This window comes from Myotis davidii, unplaced genomic scaffold (assembly GCF_000327345.1).
Source record: "Myotis davidii unplaced genomic scaffold, ASM32734v1 scaffold18, whole genome shotgun sequence".
In the NCBI taxonomy this organism is placed as follows: domain Eukaryota; kingdom Metazoa; phylum Chordata; class Mammalia; order Chiroptera; family Vespertilionidae; genus Myotis; species Myotis davidii.
In genome coordinates, this window is record NW_006292696.1 from 5,992,287 (window position 1) to 6,016,367 (window position 24,081).

General features: G+C 40.6%; 1 protein-coding gene across 1 annotated transcript in view; it reads left to right on the forward strand.

The window, feature by feature from the left end:
- Positions 1–24,081, forward strand: part of SGCD (sarcoglycan delta) — a 301,109-nt gene that overhangs the window by 227,404 nt on the left and 49,624 nt on the right. Inside the window, exon 6 of the mRNA XM_006766292.2 lies at positions 7,051–7,123. Within this exon, the coding sequence (XP_006766355.1) occupies positions 7,051–7,123 (73 nt within the window). The remainder of the gene's footprint in view (positions 1–7,050; positions 7,124–24,081) is intronic.

A 24,081-nucleotide genomic window follows, 5' to 3' on the forward strand; every position in this document is an offset into this window, starting at 1 on the left:
CTCGCCCGGAACTGGAGCTCAGAGCCTGAGACTCCCTCCTGATTGAAAACAACAACCACGCCCTCAGCCGCCAGCCCACTCCGCATGCACTCTGCACCTTAGTATTTTACTTCAGCACTGCACCTCCTCTGAGTCTCGGTATGCTTTTCTCTTTCCTCCTAGTTGTAGGACTTCCACTCAGCCAGCCTTCCTGTGGTTCTGGATGATGTCCGTTTCATCTTTTAGTTGTATTTTTGAAGTGGTTGCTCAAGGCAGCAAACTCCGGTGTTTACCTATGCTGCCATCTTGGTTTCTCCCTTTCTCAACCTTTTTTCTAGTATGGCTCTTCTAGAGAATTATTTCACATCTTTTTTTATTTATTCTCCTCCAATGAGATTTTAGTATCATATATATACTGTATATCTATTTATGTACTATTTATATATCTGTACTTTATACATTAATAGAGCAAGATTTCTTTTGCTGGCCCACCAAGAACCAGTTTTATAACTTTAACTACATCACCATTGAGAATGCATAATTTTAAAAGTTGCTGTTAAAGATCAATTTAAATATGTTCTCTAAATGTATGTAACTATAATAAAACTCCATAAGGACACAGATCAGCTCTTCACACTGAATATTGCCTTAGCACTGTGCTGTGCACATAGCAGGTAATGATTAAATATTTTTAGACAAAGAATGGCTACAATACTTGAGATAGCTATAGAATATATATATATATATATGTATATATATATATGTATGTATATATGTGTATATGTATAAGTATATAGACATATTTATTAAAATAAGTGCCCCTTGAAGACATTCTTTTATACCTACCATGAATAGCATGCTCACAAATAATATATATATTATATATATACTAGAGGTCCGATGCATGAAATTTCGTGCAAGAGTAGGCTTTCTTTCCCCTGGCTGCCAACACCGGCTTCCCTCTGGCACCCAGGACCCAGGACACTGGCAGGCACCCGGGACCCAGGCTTCCCTCGCAGCCCTGGCTTTGTCCAAAAGGTTGTCCAGAAGGACATCCGATCTAATTATCATACTATACTTTTATTATTATAGAGTAATTTGTGATCCCATAAAGAGGAAAGTCTAAACCTGCCCTTCCTAAATATTTGTTGAATGAATTTAATTATCTGTACTTTTAGGTTAGGAGAATCTGTCCTAATTCCTAAAAAGAAAATATTTGGTATGTATCCTGGAAACGACTTGTAATGACTACAAATATTTTTGTATTGGTGATTTGTTAAACATCACCAAAAGCCAGGGAGACAGAATGGGATTAAATTACTTGAAGTGACATTTTCCACTAGAAGTTCCTTTCTTGCATCTGTTTATTGCTCAAGTCTGGGAAGGGTTTCAGAGGCTGACAGTGCTTAATCCTGAAATTTGTGGAAACTCTGAAACTTCACTGATTACTCATTTCATTTTAAATCTTTGGCTAAACATAACCCAACTCACTTCCTTAAAAAGAATTTTTTACTGAATATTACTATTAGGAGAAAGTCAAAAGTTTATGTTAGGAACTAAATATAAAACCATTGTTTCTGAGGAATTTCCCATGATCAGTTCTCCTGCAATTCACTCTTTTATACCTACCAATGGATAGGATGCTGTAGAGGAAATTGGCTTTCAGGAAAATGGATCTTAGATATTAAATAATACTTAAATTTCAAAATGTAGCCATGTTCTTTAGCCTGGACTCTCAGAGGCAAAACCAGTATCTTACGTATTTTAGAAAGATTTTTAAACAATGGGCGATATATGAACATGTGTTTAGCTAACACTTTGGAGTAACCAGAAAATTATCTTGTACAGAAAACAATGTGTATTATTCAAGGAATTATTACCTATTCATAGTTTTTAATTATTGCTTGTATATACTATAGGAGGCTTAATTTAAATTTTATTTGTCATGTTGCCAGCACCCTCACAAGAAAATTATAGTTGGATTCATAACAGATTCTTTTATTAAGTGAAGACAATTTCAATTGCAACTAAAATACCAAATATCCAAATAAGCAGGATTTTATTGGAGAAGTATAAGGTTGCCATGGGCACAGCTTGCTTTGAGCATTAATCATCTGGCTTTGACATCAATTTCAGCTCTTCCCATGGACCCTGTGGTCATCCTTTAGTCTCCCTCTTAGCCAGCATGTCATTAGATCCCTCTTAAATATGTTCTAAACCACCCACTCTTCTCCATTCTCATTGCCGGTTCTCTAGTTCAGCCTACCACCGTCTCTCTCCCTGACTCATCTTATTTATCCTCTCTCCTCTGTTACCTTTTCCATGACACAGAGTCTCAGTTCATGCTGCTGTAACAGAATGCCATACATTCTGGTAGTTTAAACATCAGAAATATATTTCTCACATTCTGGAGGCTGGAGGCAGGGTGCCAGCATGGTTGGGTTCTGTTAAAGAGTAGAGTTTCAATGCATGAATTTTAGGGGAGCACACACATGCAGACCATAACATACAACATTGGTGATTTCTGAAAAACGCCAATTTGCTAAAGTCAGATCCCTGCTTAAAGCCTTTGCTGTGGCATACAAGATTCTGCATTACTTGGGCCAACTTACCTCTCTGGGTTCACCCAAGCTGCTCATCTTTGTTAAGCATAGTCTGGCCACTCTGATCTTTATTAACTTCAACTTCCCAACCCTGTCACCTTTGAACTTTTTCTACTGCTACTTCCCACTCTTATCTAGTTGGTTCCTAATGACTTAACAAATATCAGCAAAACCTCACTTTTCATGGAAATTTACCTGCCAGACCAAGCTATGACCCCAAATTGTGTTTTCTTTTTTAATTGATTTTTTGGTGGGGAAATAGGAACATCAATCAGCTGCCTCCTGCAAGCCCTCAACCAGGGGTCAAGCCTCCAACCCAGGCATGTGCCCTGACTGGGAATCAAACCAACAACCCTGTGGTACACTGGACGCCACCCAACCACCTGAGCCACACTGGCTAGGGCAATGACCCCAAGTTTTATACTTTCAAAGACATCTTTGATTTTCCTTTCAAGTTTTAATCGCCATTTCTTACTAATGTATATTTTCATTTATGAGATTACTAGAGGCCTAGTGCATGAAATTCGTGCACTTGGGAGGGGGCACGTCCCTCAGCCTGGCCTGTGCCCTCTCCCAGTCCTAGAGCCCTCGGGGGATATCCCACTGCCAGCTTAGGCCCGCTCCCCATGGAGTCAGGAGAGGCTCCCAGCACTGACAACCAGGGGGCAGCTCCTACATTGAGCATCTGCCCTCTGGTGGTCAGTGCATGTCATGGCGACTGGTTGTTCTGCCATTTGGTTGATTTGCATATTAGCCTTTTATTATATAGGATTACTCATTATTTAAATTTGTTGGACACTGCCAGAGTACACTACACTGTACTAGATTATGAGCTCCGTATCCCTATGGCTCCCCTCTACAGCCCCCTGCTGGATTAATATTTCTTAAATAAACTGAATGTTGGGTATATCAATCCACCATGCCCTCTCCTGGTCCTTTGGGTTCATCCAACCATATAATTTGGAGCATTGTAAAAGAGCAGGCCTGGAGGCCTTATAGTTTCTAACCCCTCCCCCACGTTGTATAATAAGTAGAGAAATAAGACTAGAAAGCAAATTGAGAAAAGTCACATAATGAGCTTATACAAAATCAGCACTAAAAATCAGGTTTTTGGTTTCTCAGTTCTCTGATATTTCAGAAAATCAAATCTTTCCCTTTTCCATTTTCTTATCTCCAATTTTTAGATTGACGTCTTTTCTCTGCTTATAATTTAATATTGGTAGAGAAATGTATTCTTATCAAGTAAAATATGGTTGTTATTAAGGGTTGTCATTCAGGTTATATCTACCCAAGCAACATGAATTAGATAACTTAATACACCTTGACTTCAAACATTGGTCATCAGATATTTTAACTCTGCATTTTAAACCTGTTGAGCATTTTGGTCCCACCATTTAAACCCAAAAATGATTTTTAGTCTGCGGTAGTTAATACAGAAGCATTAATCATAATTATGCCAATATTAATGAATGTTCCTCAAGAAAGAATTTACCAGAGCAAACTCCATTAAGCTAGTTTAATTCCTTAATCAATTTTCTAAACAGTACACTTGAAACCATTTCTGAACTTTTTAGAAGTTTTCCTTAAAATTATTGTGTGTAAAATAATTTCTTCTGCATGTATAACAAAGGTTTGATCCATCATAAACTTTTCTATTTCCAAGTTTACTGATAATTTCAATCATTGAAATTTTTTTCTGTTGTGTCCAATTTCTGTCAAATCCAATTTTCCTGTACCAAATTATGCAGATATAAATGTTTTCTTTCAGTATTTAGTTCATAGCCATTTAGTGTTAAGCAATTTAGTGTTTACTATTTTTTATAAAATTGAATTTCTCCAAGTCATTTCTTTGAGTTTTAAAGACTTATTATCAAGTTTTGTTGTTGTCTTTATAGTTAGTTTCATCTATAATAGATTTTGCTCTCTACCATTTCATCTCTTATAAGGTTTATTTTCTGGTGATTATTTCTATCAGTTAAATGCAGTTTGAAGTGGAAAAAAATCTGTTTTCTTTTACTTTTTTTTTCCATAAGCACTGGGAACATCTTGAGTGATTTCCTTTGATATTCCAGGATTGCTCTATTTTCCTGGTAAGGAATGGAAATGGCTAAAGACCATCATGTTTTGATTAGATTGTGACTTTATGACATTTTAGATTGGAAGAGAAAACAATTTAGCTCTAACACTTCTCATCCCAACCCTCATTTTATAGGAAATAGGAAAATCAAGGGCCAGAGAGTTTATCTGACTTGCCCAGCATCACAGAGAGAACTGGATGTTAAGTCTCCTAACATCCCAGGACACTTAGAGGGGAAAGCATGACCAAATTGAGCTTCCCACTGAGTACACTTTCCAGAGAGGAGAAGCTGGCTCTTTTGTTACTATGACAATGAAGTGCATTTTGAAGAGCTTGCCCTACCTGTTCTACTAGGGGAAACAGAGCCATGGAGCTGATTCAAAACACTTTGGATAGATCCTGTCACAAGCTTTATAAGTTCCTGATGGATTGTGAGGAATTAAGTTATTGGGCAGAGAACTAGCTAATGGAAACACATTGATGAAATCATTTTTGAGGGACATTAAATGGAACTTAAAATAAAGCTGAAATGGCTTTATGGATTTTTCAGTCAAACTGTTTATGAACATTTCTTGCTAGTAAATTATATTGTGTCAAAGAAGGAATAAGTAGGTCTGGCTTTAATAGAAACCTTTTTGAAATAATAAAATGGAGAATAATTTATTATCCAAGAATAGGTAGAGAGGGTAGGATGGGGGAATTGATGCTGATGGATGCTTCTGGGAAAATGAAAAGCAGTGTGAAAATCAGTGATAGTACTTGAAAAGAAATGGTCTTTTTGAAAAGTATTAGTAACTCACCTCAGTGTACATAGAAACATTTTTTAGAAGAGGGGTGACAGGGAAAAGTAGCAATTATTACTTGAGGATATAAACATTGGTATTTGTCTATCTCATAAAAAGATGAGCAAGTATAGAGTGACTTAATCTGCTGAAAAAGACAGTGTGTCATAGCAGTCAAGGTCATCTGTTCCAGAGCTGAAATAGCTCCGTTCAAGTCCTGGCTCTCCTTCTTTGCTGTGTGACCTTAGGAAAATTTCCTAACTTCTCTGAGTCTCAGATTCCACATCTATATATATAAAAGTTTAAGTGACCTAATGAACTACCCACCGGTAGACCAGTCGCTGTGATGCACATTGACCACCAGGAGGCAGATGCTCAATGCAGGTGTCCATAATAATAGATATTTATAGTCCTTATCTCACACAAAATATTTGCTTAGAATAATAGTTATTGTTCACCAGGATATTCTTTGAATGACTATATGTAATGTTAAGTCGAGTTATTATTTTCTGATTTTACTTACAATAGTCTTTTACTCATATCAGAAAGATGAAATATTTCCACAGTTGCTACAAAAGTAAAGAAATCAGTTCTTCCCCCTCGGCTCCTCAGTATGCCAGGATAAATCTGGATTTGGAATGACAGCAGTTAATGGAGGATTTTTAGATACCATAACAATTGCAGGAGGATTCTAGAAATTCACATGTGAATGCAAAATATTATTCTACCCCTTCTTACAGCATCAAAGAACTATACCAAATGTATAAAAATAAACACCTTCGCCTCAAAGTACAGGATATTGCCTAGCTAAGTTTAATTGAAAAACTAATATCCACTGCAATTGTCTGTGATAAACTGAGGCTTAAATGATTTGAAGACACTCTGGGAGCAGACAAATCAGATAATCACAATCTTTATGGCTAGAAAGGTTCAGCTGCATTGACAAGTTGTGAAGATAAAGGCTTAGAGCAAAGTCAACAGCTAAATGTCTAGACTGGGTTGGGGATCAATGTTAATACTCCAAGTGTAAAAGTGCTGAACTTCAAATGATCCCCCATAGTGTTGTGTTTAACTTCTCCAGATAATAATAGTGTAGAACTTTATTTACTGAAAAACTTCTGTCAAATTGTCATTAGGCAAATATCTCACATTCTTACGGTGCCTTCCACCACGTAGCATCCCTGCCACCGCGTAGGCATTGTGTTCTGTGGTCTGTGCCCTGGCTGCACTCTGAGGGCTTCAGCTGCTGTTTTCCCAAACATTTCCACTTGGGTGACTATGAATAGTTTATGAGGGACCAGAGTCAGATTGTGCCAATTCTAGGCATCTCTTTTAATTTTTTTTTAAGCCGACATGGAATTTGCCTCATGGCCTCACTCTGATCTGAGCAGGAACACTTTCAAAAGAGCTTCCTCGTTTTTTCAAAGGCTGTTTGCATGAGTTGATTTAATGCTCTCCTATTATGGAGGCCGAAAGCCAGTGGCAAAAAAATCCAAAAATATGTGTGTATTGAGTTGTGTTAAGGATTCACTGCATTTAGCTGGTTGTGCCCCCAGGTAACACATCCAGCAGTCTCCAACTTCTGTTTGCTTTTTTCTCTTGTTTACAGGAGCAGAGGGCACCGTGTTCCCTAAATCAATAGAAACACCTAACGTCAGGGCAGACCCCTTCAAGGAACTAAGGTAAGCTTCTGACTTTGCATTCATCGATTTAGCGTCTGTTTCCTTTCTCTGTGCCACGGGCTGATGATCCATTTTGAATCCGTGTAATGTAACAGCATCGCAGCATGAATATGTAAACCGGAGCGGTTAGAAAGGACGAGAAGATAAACTGCAACCAGGAGAAAATGTTCTCTGAGGACCTAAAGTTGAGGGTTTGGAGGAAGAGGTTGTCCTCCCTGTCATTGTGAGGTTTAGGATTGATTGTTGCAGTGTGTGTTGCTGGCTGTATTTTGTGGTACCAAAAACCTACCCAGTTAGAGAACTCTTCAGTAATCGGTGCTGATCAGCCCAAAGTAAAGTGATATCTCCGAGAAACTAAGCTCTAAATGCAATGCAGATTTTTATTTTCCCTGGAATGATATGGTGGTAGAACTACCTCTGTGGGTATTCCGTGTACTGGTTGGTGTTCGTCTTCGGGTATCTATATGGGGGCTGCCTTTAGCAGAAAAGGATTCTACAATGTTGTGTTCTTACCACCATATGGAAAACCAAAAAGAACAATAGACATACAGACAGACAGCTAGATAAACAAACAGAGATAGAGAGGTGGCTTAAAAATCATTCCTGATCCCCAGCCACACCATCCCCATTTCCAAAAGAAACACATAAAACGTGGTTTGATGACATAAATTTAACTTTAATTTTTACTGTATACTTGTAGCCATGAAGGGGTCGGTGAATCCTGGCTGTCTTCATTTCCTGTAGTTCTTTTACCTAAAAGCAATCGTGGATCATCATAGCTAGCATGGAATAACTACTTCAGGAAGGCATCAGCCGTGAGCAGCTGTAGTTGTGTTATATAATCTGCTGTTTCACAGTGCAGTCAGCCCCAAGACCTGTGCTTTTCTGAAAACAGCCGTGGCCAGGTTGGAGCTTGTTTCCTTAAACAGAAACATGTTCCTAGTCAGTAGAGACTGTATCACCTCATTACAAAACCCACAGCTTCTTGCAAAGCCTGTCCATCTTTGTGAATATAGGGACATAAACTGGGCCAAGGGAAGAGGATAATAGGTGGGGAGTGAGAGCCTTTCCTTAGCAACACCCCACCTAGAGTGGGCTATGTTTTTAAGATTACACACCACACTGCAAGGTTTTATATTTTACTGGAATAATGGTTGTCATTGGGGTTTTCAGATGCCAGAAGTCACCTGAGTATCTGGAGCCTGTGCTTCCTATTAGACACAAAAACTGGAATCTTCTAAGCAAATCCACCCAAGGCGGCCCATGTTTTAGGAGAGAACTCATTCTCTGAGTGTAGTGAACCCTCAGGTCTGTGATGTAAAAGCCCTTTCCAGACAAGCTAAGGGGTGGCCCGGGTCACTTTATTTTCACATCTTCCTTAGGAGCAGGGCAATTATTATTATTATTATTATTATTATTATTATTATTATTATTTTACAGAGCTAGTCAGTAATTAGTGCTGATCAGCCCAAAGATAAGTGCTGTCTAAAAGAAGCTGCACTCTCTATATAATACAGACTTGTTTCAATGGAGCAAGCTCTCCATTACATGGAAGACTTGAGAAATGTAAGAGTTGCTGGATTTAGGCTTACTTTGCTTTAAACAGAAAAATAAATGTTCTGTAGTTAAAAACAAACCCAGCCCACACCAAACATAAAGACAACTCAGCCCACTTTAGAGATCAGACCCTGAAGGACATAGAACAGAGTATTTGCTCATAGAGTGCTGTCAGCACACTTCTAGTCCTTGATATGCAACCTACGAGAAACCCTGGAACTCGCCTTAAGTTAAACCTCCGCAGTCACAACGACATTTCTAAGTTGGTACAACAAAATAAGGACTTCAGGTAGTTGCTTATTCTAAAATTATAGGCATATTCCACGGGGGCTAGAAATAAAATTGTCTGATAGGAAGCATATAACGATTTTAATATGCAAATTTAAAACTGGTGTTTTGTTTGCACCTGTTCAAATCATAGTGATGCTTGATAACCTGAACGGAGTGAGGAGCCTAGAATGTGATCATTTAGCCCCTTCATCCTTCTGGAATTTTTTTCCTGATGGCACATTGTGGGAGAATCTCTGACCAATTGAAAGGATGATGAATGTGGTGGATTGATTAGATCAGTTTCACATTTATCATCTAATGGTGCCACATTGTACTCTTTGCTATTGATTGGAATTGACCTTGGCTATTGAGTAGGCAGGTAATGAACTTGGTGACTGATCCTCCTGGCCTCTGGCTTTACAGTTGTATCAGTTTTACTGACCCAGCACATGCAGGCTGGTGTGTCTTTGGGGCCTAGGAAAGTAGAGTCATCTAAGGGAGGTCCTGGACTTGTACCAGCAGGTGGCATGGAGTGAACTGTCCAGGTGAAGCAGAAGCAGTGACTCCTGGACTCCTGGGTGGCAGCACGATGGAGGGGAAAGAGCACTGAGTTGTGAGTCAGGGACCTATTGCAAACTCACAATGTGGTCTTGAGCTAACCTGAGAGCCCTGCTCTCTGTAAAAAGCCAGGTCACATCTAGCTCCAAACAGCTAATCCCTTTATAGTATTTTACTAGATAGATAGATAGATAGCTAGATAGATAGATAGATAGATAGATAGATATTGGCTGCCTTCTGCATGCCAAATCCCGGCATGTGACCTAACCAAGAATGGAACCAGTGACCTCTCAGTGCATGGAACAGTGCTCAACCAACTGAGCCGCACTAGTCAGGGCTATAGTGTTTTAATTTTTACTTTAAAATAAATTTAGATTTAAAGAAGAATTGCAAAATTCATACAGATTATTCCCATGTTCCTTTTAACTACTAATCTCTAATGTTAATATCTTACAGATCTATGATATATTGATCAAAACTAAGAAATTAATATTGTAGTTCTGTAAGATCTTATTTTACATAAGATTTGTTTAAAAGGATGCAAGTACCTGAGTGTCTTATAAATTAAAAATATTGCCCTGGACGGGTGGTTCAGTTGGTTGAAGTGTTGTTCCATCCACCAAAAGCTCACAGGTTTAGTTCCCAGTGAGGGCACATAACTAGGTTGTGGATTCTATTGCTGGTTGGAGTGCTTAAGAGGAGGCAACTGATCTGTGTTTCTCTCTCACATCAATGTTTGTCCCTTTTCCTTCCTCTTTCTAAAAATTAATAAAAATATATCCTCGGGTGAAGATTTTTTTAAAAAAAAGAGGATATAAACAAAAAAGTCATTTGTTGAGATGTGAATTATTGGATCTTTAAATTCCCCAATGTAGTTAAGTTGGAATGTTTTTAATAAGGGTTTTTAAAAATAATATTCTATACTCAGATGTTCTTGGTCTTACTAATGGGAAACAAATTGAATCAAAATGCTACAGCTTATTTATACATAAACTGTCTTCTAAAATAAGCAAGCAAAACTTAAACATCCAACACGTCCCTCACTTAATCCAATCAATCAAACGTAAGAAAACAGTATCTGTTTTAGAGACCTTCTCTGTTGGGATAACTTTTGTTTCCCCAAATCCCTACCTTGGCAGCTGGTAGGATTTGTTTGTTCTCTTATTTTTATTGTTGTCCTTGTCTGCTTGTTTGTTAATGAAAGGCAGATTTTAGGCCTCTGACATTTCTTCCTAAAAGATCTCCACTCTCAGGGAACAGGCTGGTAGCTTCCTTTCTGCTAGAGTTTTGGTTTACTGCTTTTCTTTCCAGAGTTACTATAGTTACCATATTGGCAGAGTTGGCTTAAGGTGTTTGTAAATAATCTAGGGTTGAGCTGCAAATCACAAAAAGAGGGTTGTTTCTCTTCAGACAAATAATGAGCGTTAGCGAGGTCTGTACCCACCCCCCCACACACACCCCCCCACACACCCCCCATCTGGGAGAGCGTTTGTCAACCATTCTTCAGGGCAATTCTGAAATAAGGTCATGTCACTCCAGATTCAAGACTATACTTAAAAAATGTACCAGCACTATTCCTATCCTTGAAATAAAATTTTAAAAACTCACTTTGACTAGAAACTGACTTTAATAAATTCATGATTTTAGGATGTGACTATTTTAAATGTTCTCTTGTTCACTGCTTTTCTTTCTGGAGTCTGTATAAAGACATATGGAAAACTCCCTGATCTCAGGTTGTGCATGATCTGAAACAAGTCCTGCATATGTATTTTCTGTCAGAACGGAGGCGGCTACCTTTGAATGCCTACCTGTTCTAAGCATTCTTTTCAACTGTGAAGTTTCCTTGTAGGATTCTGATCCTACAGGAACAAGAAATAGAGTGTGAAATCCTAGTTCCCACACATGTGTTAGGGCAAAGGAAAAGAACGAGAGAAGGTTGTATAGACCGCTGTACATATAGAACCAGCTCTGTTCCTCTAAATATAACTAAAAGCTTGGAAGGAGCCACCACAGGGCAAGAAGCCAACGGGTCTTTCTAAAAGAAGTCTGTGTACAATTATACACGGTGGTGACCTGATTTTCCATTTAATGTCAGAGCAGCAGCTGTTTACCAAGTATTTTTTGGTTTGTATTAGGAATCAATGCATGTGCTCAATTCTTGGGATGTAGATAAATGAGTACCAAGTAATTTATAGTGAAGGAGAATAAGACAGAAGTGAACCCTAAGGTGCCCTTTTCACCATGGGTCTTAGTAGTAGATAGATGGAGAATATTTACCCTTCATTATTTAAGGTAGTTCCATCTTTCCCTTTGCTTTACTTATCAAAAGTTCTTCTTTTTACAATTGTGATCAAGATTATATTTTAAAGATATTAATCTTACGTGTTCTGTTTTCATCTCCTCTCTCTACATTATAATCTGCCATTAGAAGCTTGGGAAGGATAGAGAGCAGATAGCATGATGGGGATGATATGAGGCTAGGATGTAGAGGAAGTCCCATGCAGACAGGAAGAGGAAGTTGAAAACCCAACACTATTGGTCTCTAGTGAATTGTGGGAAGGAGAATATGGGAAATGTAGAGAAAGCAAGTTATGAAATAAATCGCCATAGTGACCTTTCTTCTCTGAGTCACAGAGGGAAGAGACCAACTAGATAGGAAAGTCAAAAGCAAAGGGCTCTAGGAAGCCAACTTGCAGGGTGGTCTCATCACCCCTGCATTGTCATGAGGCTGGAGAGAAAAAGAGGACGTGGGTCAGCACTTGAATCTCCTTTAACTCCTGGGGGATGGCTGGGGAAAGGGGGTTTGCAGAAGCATCTCTGTGGTGTTGTGTTGAGTAACGAATGGTGCAGACAGGCATGCCCCTGGGCGGGTTCCCTGCAGTGGGACTGAGGGCCCCACAGCAGACAGTCCGCATGGAGTGGGAGACATGCCCAGACCTCAGTGTCCACCAGCACCTTTAAGACCTGACTCGGTGTTGAGTGAGCACAGAGAAAACTAGCCAGAACTCACTCACTAAGGACTTGAGCCTGGGTTGCTCGCTTGATGCCAATCCGAACAACATCTGCGGAATTGATTTACTTGTTAGTCAACACAAAGTCACAGAAATCCCCTTCCCCATATCCATTATGACATCCTAATGAGAGAGAGGAACATTTATCTAATGAGGAAGTTGAAACTTTTTAATCACAGAGAAAATACCAGAGTAGAATGAATTTATTTTTCCCAACAATCCAGACGGACAAGTTTGAGAGAAAAACTAAGTCAGAGAAAAACTAAAGAAATACCATTTCCTCTCATGGATGAGCGTGGTTTATAAATGGCCAGTCTGCAATACAGGGTAGGATGCCAGTCACAAAGGCTGTGAGCCTTTCTCTCTGTGTCTTGTAAGGACCACCGAGTAGTATGTTCAAAACAAAAAGGCACTTTCAGCATCCATTCTCAGGCACCTGCTCTTGGTGACGTTCATTTCTCTTCAAGTCTTGAGTCAGCATTGATTGGGACTGTAGCTCAGATCACATGCTTTAGACATACTCCCGAAAGTGGTTCTAGAGCTTTAATCCTTTATACCAGCAAGATCCTGGGGAAAACACCTTAATAATCAAAACATTCCACAAGCCTTCCTCAAAGCCATTGCTACAGTGTCTATGAAACCTTCAGCCATAGGCCATGTGCAGTGAGGCTCCTGATTGTCCCTTAGGGCGAACCCATTTTCATATGAATTTGCAAGAGGCAATGTGACACATTCTTGTTGTTATCTAAGACAAGTGGCTTTTATTTAAAAAATTAAAATTATATCTTTTAGATTAAATGTTTAATGTAAGGGCCTAAAATGTGGGGGAAAACATTATTCAAAAGATAAAACCATATGGGGGGGTGGTAATAATTGTACTTCTTATTCATGTTGTCAGGGCAGGTGTGACATCAAAAATAAATGCTAACCTCCCATCCATTCAGAGCAGAGTGGGTGAGTGTGTATATTTGTTGAAATGTCTGGGCTGGGGCTACCTTCTGCCTCAAAGCTGAGCACAGAGACTTTATATTGTTTGTATCTTTATTAAAATGTCAGCTGCTGCCATTTATTATGTAAAATGTGTGATGTAGATTGTTGTATTATTCTTGAAAAACACACAATTGCTTTTAAATCTCCCGTTCTTTCCCCTTAGTGGGATGGCCCTGCTGGGTGTGTAGACAGAAATCTTCCTTAATTACACCCTTCATGATCCTGGCTTTAAGCCAGCCTTGTTTTATTCCAATTATAACCTTTTCAAAACACAGAGTAATGGGAGTTTAGGGAAACAAGCTGACTACAGTTTTTACCTGAAATAAGTTGAGAACTAGAAGTGATCCCTTTTTTAAAATCAGCCAGTGGATATCTTATTATTATTATTATTATTATTATTATTATTGATCCAGAATTTTCCATGGTTTGTTAGGATATAATATAAATGAGACTGAGACCATTAGATGTCAGAGAGAACTTCTTCTTCTTCTTCTTATTATTATTATTGAGACTGAGACCATTAGATGTCAGAGAGAACTAAATAACCTGGCCTATTTCCTGGCCAAGTGGGGCCAACCATTACTCCTTTTCCTGCTGTTCTTCAGTGGCTCCCACTGACTTGAAGATAAAATTTCCAAACAAAGCACTCACCTGAAACCTGCAAGTGATGATCTGGTTCTACATGGTAGCCCCAGCCTCTCATCTCCTATTACTCTTTCCACTCCTTCCAACCTTTTCTTATTTTTGTTTCTCCCTCTTCTCTCCTCTCTGCTTTCCAGTCCTTCCATTAAATTTTTAATTTCTCCTATCAGATTTCAATTTCCAAATGTTCATTATTCTATGGTGGTTCCCTTCTCTAGCATCCTGTATTAGTGTCATGTATGGCCTACCCTTTCTTTACTTTTTAATATTTTCAAGTTTCTTTTGTTATCTATTATCATTATTATCATTACTAGTAGCCCTGTGCACGAATCCGTGCACCAGTAGGTTACTGCTGCTCTCCTGTAGCTCTCCGCCCGCTGCCCTGCCCTCCTTTAGCTCACTGCCCTGCCCTCCTGTAGCTCCCCGCCCCCATCATAGCTTGTTGCCCTGCCCTCTCCTGTAGCTCTCTGCCTCCCACTTGCTTGCTGCCCTGCCCATCCTGTAGCTCTCTGCTCTCTGCAGCCCTCTTGTGTAGCTCTCCACCTGCTGCCCCCACTCCGGTAGCTCCCCCTCCCCACCCCCTCATAGTTTGCTGCCCTGCCCCCTCCTGTAGCTCTCTGCAGCTGGCTTGTATCTTTCTGGCCCACCCTCCTGCTGATCCATGATCTGGTCATGACCCCTCAGGGTGTAATGGCATTAACATATTCCTCTCATTATATAGGATTATTATTATTATTCAGGTCTCTGGCTTTTTGACTGGGACTTTTTCAAGTGGTTGGTGATTCATGGATGTCTATTCATCTTTGAGAGCTGAGTAGTAAGAATCTGTTGGAAAGTTTTGTTCACTTGAATGGAGTTTGTTGAGGTGGGGTGCTTCCAGGTAGGATTATCCGGCTGGGATTTTTAGGTTGGTGACCCCAAATGTCTGAATTTGTACGTCTTTTTTTCTCTCGGGCTGGTCAGTTTTTCCAGAGAAGAGTCCTAACCCCTTATTTGAGATGAACTTTGTGGCCAAGATGTTCAGGTGGGGCCTAGGAGGTTTCATTCTTCAATATATAGTTTTGCACTTAATTTTCTGTTTCCAGTATTGCACTGCTACTCTCAGCTATCCTATCACAGTTCAAGTCTTCCGTAGTGTGTCTTAGTCTGTTTGGGCTGCTATAATAGACTGTGTGGCTTATAAATGACAGGAATTTATTTCTCCTACTCTGGAGGCTGGGAACTCCAAGGCACCAGCAGATTCAGTGTCTGGTGAGAGCCCACAACCTGGTTCATAGATGTCCATCTTCTTATTATGTCCTGATGTGGTAGAAGGGATAAGGAAGCTGTCTAGGGTCTCTTTTATAAGGGCACTATTCCCATTCATGAGGGCCCACCCTTGTGACCTAATCACCTTCTAAAGGCCCGTTTCCTAATACCATCACATTGGTGATTAGGATATGAAGATATGAATTGGGATGGGAGTACAATATTTAGTTCATCACAGTGAGGGTGGCCTGATCACCTGTGTAAATACAGTGGTGAAATGTCTAGGAGTCTGACAATCTTCCATGAAAACCTCAGCCAGTCTTCCTAATTGCAGCCCCTCCGGACACTCCCAACCACAAAGGTGCCTGTTGGCTCCCATTCCTGCACCAGCCAGGATTCTGCAGTTTGAATTAGCTTTTGGCTTTATTTTCACCAAACCCACAGGCTCTTAGAGTTCAGTTTTTTGTCATCTGCTCATGAAGTTCCTTTGTTGCTGTTTTCTTTGTAATTTCCAAAGCTTTGTCAACATCTTTCTTCTAATCTTGCTGCTTCTCTTTTTCTTTATCCTTGCTGGTTTGAACCCTTTTTTGGTTCATTTAGTCACTGCCTTAGATCTTCAGGAAGGAGCAGGGGCAGATGTATGTGTGGAGTTCGCTATTTAATTGGGAGTCCTCTCTCCTCAACTTGTAGGTTTCAACCATTCAACTTTTTCTTTGTTTCCTCTAGAATGCCTTTGAGCCTCCACTTAGAGCCTTGCTATTCCCTTTTCTTGAAACATTCTTCTCTGCTCTTTTTCTGAATGATCCTATTTTATTTTTCACCTCTCAACTTGAACTTTACTTCCTAAGAAAATCCTTTTTGGCATATCCTTAGGCTCGTTATGGTCTGCCTGCTACAAACACACAACCCCTACACTTCACTTTTAGATTCACTGGCTAGATGTCTCCTACATTTACCATTGCCCACAAGGGGGTTTAGGTTAAATGGATCATTACAAAGTCCATTTTCCCCAAAAGCATGGGTCGGGGAACAAGAGTAAAGGAGAGCTGTCAAAGTCTCCTGGAGGCCATACTCTTGTCTAAGCACTGATGAATCATATGTCTTTTGTTTCTATTCATACTAAGTCATTTCCAAAAGGGAAGCATTTATTCATCTTTCTTTTACAACCAGTCTCAAAACTTTAGACTCCTTTTTTTATCCACGGGTGTGCACTAGTCACACTTTAGCAGAGCTTTGCTTTACTTGGGGCCTCTAGCCTGCCTTCCCTATTCATTTTCTCCACCATAATAATTCCTAGAGGAATGCCCAGTCCCCTTTCACACAATTATACATTTCATCCCCATACCCTATTCACAAAGGGAGATGAGTTTTCAGTTCTTTTGATTTTTTTTTTCTTCAAAAATGCCACCTGCCTCATTAATGACAATTTTCCTTGCCTACCATCTGAGCACAGGCACACTCACTCTGGAATAACAAAGCACAGAGGAATTTGAGTCCTTGAACAACTGAGTGCCATACCCCTAACCTTGAATAGAAAATAGATGCTAATAAATTCAAGGTCTTAAAATTATGAATTATAGTCATTTCACACTTAGTGGCAGCTTCGTGCTGAAGAGATAGCTTAAAACTTAATTACAATGCTTGTCCCTTCATTAAATACAGATGACATGCCTCCAATAGATATTTTGCAATGACATCTGAGGAGAGGAGTTGAGAAACTCATTAGTTTTTCATGATGGAGAATATCGACTGGGTACTGATTAAAGGAAAGTGTTTACACCCTTTTTAACATGATGCATCTGTCTATTAGTTCATGGCTTTCCCTGTGGTCCTCGGGGAAAGCTCTTTGGGAAATGAAGAAAATGCCTCTTAGTCTTTGAAGGCAGACATGTTGTAGAAAATATGCATGATGAGTGGGATTGAAATGGAAAGCAGGAGGAGTTGAACTTCTGACTGCCCGCCCCTACAAATGACTGGGCTGCACTTTGAGGGCCATTTGCAAGACACGTAGCCATAATGGGTTGGACACATCCCCATCTCAGTGGTTGAGGAGCTATTACAGTACAACATTCAGCACTTCAGTGGCTCATTCTAAAGCTAGAAGTCAGTTCTTATGGAATGATGTATGGAGGAAGCCAAATGTACAATCCCCCTCTCTTTGTGCAAGTTATGATATTCTTACAAAAAGGAAATTTTCTCTTTATTCTCTGTGCCTAGAATGGCAAAGGTGTGAGGGTGGAGAACCAAAAGTGAGATAGTGTAACGTAAAAAAGCAGTTTCTAATTGTCTGAAGTGGTCAATTATCTCCCTTGATAGTCATGAGCTTCCCATCACTGAGACGCATGGTAAAGGGGACTGTCATTTCAAGACTACCATGGCGGTGTGCCAGGCATCAGAAAGAAGGAAGACTTTAACTAAATGACCTTTCAGATTCGCTCTAATATGAAGATTCTAAGACTCAGGCTTCAAAGTACTACTCACAGATACAGTTTTACCAGAGACCCCTCATTAAGTTTAAATTCCTTGAAAAGGCTCCATTCATTGAGTAGTTGAAGAACAGAATCTGTTAGCGGCATTGATTGATTCCTTTTTATATTTCTTTACACTGGAGGTGTTTGGGGAACAATTGAATTTCTTACAATGCTTTGTAAATTTCAAAGAATTTTTACAAAACTCCCTCAAAAACTCCCACAAGTGGGACAAGAGGGATTGACTCTGTTCTCATTGTACGATGAGGAGACTAAGGGTGAATATGTGACCAAAGGAACAGTCCCTGTCCTTGTGAGCTCAGTTGAGATTTTGAGGTTTTGGTCTGCGGGCAGAATCTCTGACACAGGCTGCAGCCCGGAGTGAAGGTTAGATGCAGAGAGAGCTCTTGGCCACACTGCTGACCGGGGATCCTGGTTTCACCACCTACTAGGCCAGTGATGGCGAACCTTTTGAGCTCGGCGTGTCAGCATTTTGAAAAATCCTAACTTAACTCTGGTGTCATGTCACATGTAGAAATTTTTTGATCTTTGCAACCATAGTAAAACAAAGATTTATATTTTGATATTTATTTTATATATTTAAATGCCATTTAACAAAGAAAAATCAACCAAAAAAATGAGTTCGCGTGTCACCTCTGACACGCGTGTCATAGGTTCACCATCACTGAGCTAGGGTGTGATTCTGGCAAGGTTTTTCAAACCTCTTTCTATTTCTGTTCCTCATTTGGAACAGGATGTTAAGAACCAATTTCAGAAGGAGTTGTGAGAACTAAATGTCATGACATATAGGAGCTATTTCAAGCATTTCCTAGAATTTTGGGTTTTGTTGTTAAAGCAACAGATTAGTACTCACTCCAGATTATGGCCAAAATGAATCTGTCCTGGTGATTGGGTAGTTTTGCTCTATCATATTTCTCATGGGTAATGGTCAGCAACAGGTTACTAGCCTATTTTGTATAAGTCAATATAATTGAGACAACAATAAAACAAGTGTGAACCAATGAATTGGCCCAATATCAAAAGTGAACTTTAACCCAGCTTTTGAAATTCTCTAATAGCAAAGGCATTTGTCATCATGAGACATGAGAGAGGCAAACGTTGTTGTCCTAAGGAGAGAAAAACTGGGCGATTTTAACACTCCACAAAGAAAGGTAGAGCGGTGACCGGTGATCCCTGTGGTTATGAATGAAAAAATGAGTGTTTTAAGCTCTGGTGCCACAAAGCGCTTCTGAACTTCTGAATTGCAGTATGGTGACGGATAGAGGTGGGAGCTTATTTTAAAAAAGGAAAAGTAGCCAGCACCGGTCTGCGGACTGAAAGGTCCCAGGTTCGATTCCGGTCAAGGGCATATACCTTGGTTGCGGGCACATCCCCAGTGGGAGGTGTGCAGGAGGCAGCTGGTCGATGTTTCTCTCTCATCGATGTTTTTAACTCTCTGTCCCTCTCCCTTCCTCTCTGTAAAAAATTAATAAAATACATTTTTTTTAAAAAAGGAAAAGTATAACATTTAAGTATCAGATGCTCTAAAATCAACTAACGCAGACATGATAGAGACTGAAATTATGCCCCTCCTGGCTCCTCAGCCATTCACAGGCGGGAGATGGAGGCGGGGTGAGCTTCCCTGGAGGACCAGACTCCGCTGGAAGTCCAGGAACCAGAGCCCTGCCTGGGTGCCTGGGATCCTGGCTGCTGACTGCTGCGGAGAATCAGTGGCTCTCTCGCAACCTCAGCAGGACAATGAAATCACACATGAAACCCAAATGAGGTTGTTTTTTTTCTTAAAGAAAAGTTCACATTGACATTTTTTGTATCATCCTAGAAATTGCTCCTTAATTTTCATGTGTCCATAAAGGTTTTGATCCTCCGTTAAAGTGCACCCTTATGAGTTTTGGTGTTTTCTTCCCCCTGAAGACCACAGTGGGCACCTGTTTTGCAGGTGCTTGGATGGATTTTTATCTCACGACCATAGGTTGCTGCCAGTGAGCTCCTGCATCCTACCTGAAACCTATTGCTGGCCCAAATGAACCTGTACGATACAGTGGCTACTGTGGTTTTTCTAGTAGAATTAATCGTCTTTGGTAATAAGATACGCCTAGGCCATGAGACAGCAGACCCCAGCAGTGATTTTTAAAGGGCTGGTGTCCCTTGACCTGACACCATTCATTAAGGAGGTCTAGTAGATGAATAGCACACAGGTCATAATGCTGTTTCCATGGGTTCCCTGGGGAAGCAGTTAAAACAGGGTTAAGGACCCAACCTGTATGGCTCAGTGGTTGAGCTTCGACCTGTGAACCAGGAGGTCACAGTTTGATTCCTGGTCAGGACACATGCTTGGGTTGCGGGCTTGATCTCCAGTGGGGAACATGCAGGAGGCAGCTGAATGGTGGTTCTCTCTCATCATTGATGTTTCTATGTCTCTCTCTCCCTCTCCCTTCCTCTCTGAAATCAATAAAAATACGTATTTTTAAATAAATAAAACAGAGATGAGGGTTTCAGCCTGGGACCTCGAGACCAGCTGAGCAGTGCTGACCCTCTGGTTTACTAATTCTCCCACGTTCCAACTGAAAGACTGAATAAGGTCTGCAGACACAGCCTACACAGTAGGGCAATGAGAAGCAGCCTCAGAGTGCCAATTCACAAGGTGGACCCATGCAGAAGGCTTTGAGATGACATTTGCTGCCAGAATCTGCACATTTCAGCTGAGTAGGGGTCTAGCTGGACCTACCGGGCTAGACACATGAATATAACCCAAATGAATCTATTCCATCCACAAAAATCTGCATGCCTGCCATGTGTGTAACATATGTGCTGGGACACAATGATGAATAGGTCAGCTGTCCCCCTTGGAGTGACATCTGTAGTTTGTCTTCTAGCAGGGAGACTTTGTCTGCTCGGGCAAAGGGATCAGCATTTACAGAGCACACTCCCATGCCTAGCACCGGCCTACTTCCTTTGTGTGTATTATCTCATTTGATCCTCACATCAGAAGTTCCCCTGGGGGAAAGCCCTGTAATCATTCCCATGTTACAGACAAGGAACCGGGGGCTTGTGGAGGTTCAGGGATTTGCACAAAGATGGTAAAGGAGCCAGGAAAAGAAATCTCACTCTCCCTGACTTTAGTTTATACCCTTCCTGCCAAACCATCCCGCCACGCAAAAGGAGTCTGCTCTCAGCTAGGAGAGGAAAGGCATTTTGGTGTTCACACTGCATTTCGTACGCTTCTATTGCATTTCAGAGTTTCTGCTTTGGAAAAAGAACTCCAGGACATAGTAAGAAGAGGCCAAAGTTCAGGTTTCTGGCCATCACCTCATGGAAAATCTGCCACAAGGGAAATGTGTTACTACAAACACAGGCCCACCTTGGGGAAAATGCAGGAAAACACAGATCAACAAAATTTACTTTTCAGCCACAGCTTACTAACCCGTATCTCAGAACGGGGATTTGTAAAGCTACCCAAAGAGCGTGCAGCACCAGTCTTCACGGCCTTTTGTGTCATGTAATTGCTACTCATTCGTTCACTTGCTTATTGTTTGTGTCCCTTGCTGGGTTGTAAACTCTAAGCCAGTGATTCTCAACTTTTGCTTCAGGTTAGAACCACCCGAGGAGTTTATAAAGAATCCGACTCCCAGTCCTCATCCCAGAACAATGAAATCAGAATCTCTGGAGGGGCAACTGGACGTTGGTGTTGTTTAGAGCATGCCTGGTGTTGTTTCAGAGCACTGAAAACTTGGCTCTAAGGAGACAGGTCCTGTGTCCCATGCCCTCATCACAACACACCCCTGAGTATCGCCATCTCTGAAACAGTGTCTGGCATAGTAGTGGACACTCAGAGAAGGCTAGTGGAATAAATGGGTGTGGGGAGAGATGAAGGATAAGCGAGTGAGTCCGTGGGTGAGTGAATGAATGAAGAAGCCAATGATGATGACCATTTGCTGGAGTTGAGTAAGTTCTTATTAGAATAACTGTTACTAGATAATAGTTTACAGTTGACCTTATAAGAGCTCAGATTCTATAAACTACTGTGCCCCACCCCCCAAAAAAAATCATCAGGGGTTTCAGATAGTATATGAAAAAGTAAACAGCACACTGCTGGATGCTCACATCATCTGGAAGTACAATTTACTTTGCCTTCCTTAATACCGCGTTAAATCTCCACTCTTGGCACACTCCCATCCCAACAGTTCAGGCAGCAGAAGGTAATGGTTCATTATTATTTCTTCCGTGAGTCATGTTTGTCTGAAGGAAGCAGAGATAACAAAGAGGAAATTATGGTTTGTGTGGCGTGATATGATTGCTTGTAAACCGAGCAATAAAAGGGAAGTGTAAGCAAGAGATTCAAAATTCCAAATGCAGAAAAGGCACAGAACGCGAAGTGTATGCCCTGTTCACATTATACTTGGGGGTGGGAGAAAGACACTGCAGTATCTTCCACACCTGGGCGGCCCGCCATTTCCTTGTTACAGCATCGATGAGCCCCCTGGATAATTCTTTGGAATGTCAGTGCCACGTCGGGCACACCAATTTTTATTCTAGCTCTTACTCATGGACAAGTTCAAGTAGGTCTGTGCATATATTAGGGAGCAGTGGAAAGACCAGTGGAGAAAGTAGCATTGTATGGATTTCTTTTTCTTTTTTTTCTTTATTGTTGGAAGTATTACAGTATGTTGGTTGGTTGGTTGGTTTTTTTCCCATTGACCCTCTCCACCCGCCCCCGCCCCTCCCAGGCCTTCACCCTCTATTGTCTGTTTCCATGTGTGCATCTAAGTCCCCTGGTTAATTATTCCCTGCCCCCTTGGATTTCTATTGACATGCCTGGTACGGCTTTGTTACTCAAATGTAACAAAGCTGAGATTATATTGTCCCACAATATCTTCCTAAGCGTGATTGCTGCAAAACTCTGACAGATTGAGCAACATGTAATATCCTGAGTTCCTCCTTCTAGTTTGGGTCACCTCTATTTTGGGGCATCTATTCTGTGAACATACTCAGTTTAAGGCCATGCACCACCATCAGCCTGTATATCACTTTTGTGCAAATTACAAAAAGACTTTTCCCTTCCTCAGGACACTTCACTTCCATTTATCAGGAAATTGTCATAACGTGGTGATTTTTTAGAACAAGATGCTTATTGCTGTGTGCTGGAGAATGACAAATGCACAGATCTATGATGCCTCGGATCTGAATTGCCCCTTCATCACACACACATACACACACACACACACAAACACACACACACACACGTGTTACTCTTGGCAGTGTGTGGCCTGCACGACCACACAAGTCATGCTCTCTCCTGAACAAGCATCTCGCCCTCCTCCCATGTAGTTACATTGATTACAATTTGGATTTCAGCATTTTTCATTTTACCACCAAAAAGACAACTCAGACAGAGCTGTGGTGTGTACAAAAGATTTGACTGAAGTTGTGAGAAAGAAAAACAGGCTGAAATTCAATAGCAAACATTCTTGTTCCAGTAAGTCTCCAGGCCATGTTGCCCAGTCCTTCCATTTCCTCTCACCGTCTTCCCATCCTTTCTTCTCTCTTCACTTTCTACTCCTGACCCCAGATACCTGGATTCTGTCTATGGCACATCAGTTTCGTTACCTTCTTAATAACTCAGGTTCCTGCAGACCCATGCCTTTAGGGTTTTCTTTTTCCCTCTAGCTACATATCAAAGTATTTTTCCTCAACAAAGGGAACTCCTTTCCTAAGACCAATGCTAGGCCAAGCATTGAGAACCAAAGCACTTTCATGGCACACCGATATAGATTTTAATCTATAGATGATGGGAGAGCAAAAATCACAAAATAAAAGAAGCCGCTATCACATTCATCATAACAGTGTTTTTTAAAAAGGTTTTACTGTTCCGCGTGTTCTTGATTTACCCTCAGTTTGGCATTGCTGATGAAAAATATTCTAGTGCAAATGGATTACCTCAAGTAAAGAAGTCAGACCAAATGCTGTCCTGAAGGTGAAAATATCATCTCAGCAGGCTCTCCTTTAATTGAGGGCTGCGTAATGAAGGAGCTCACAGAGGCTGAGGTGAACGAACACCTGCTTTGATGTTATAAAAGGAGTAAAAGGCAAGGTGCCTCTTCTACCTGGTACATTTCCAGGACTGTAGCTACTGGGGATTAAATATGACACATGTTTCTGACTTATTCAAGGATATATGCTTTTAAAAGGAGAAAAG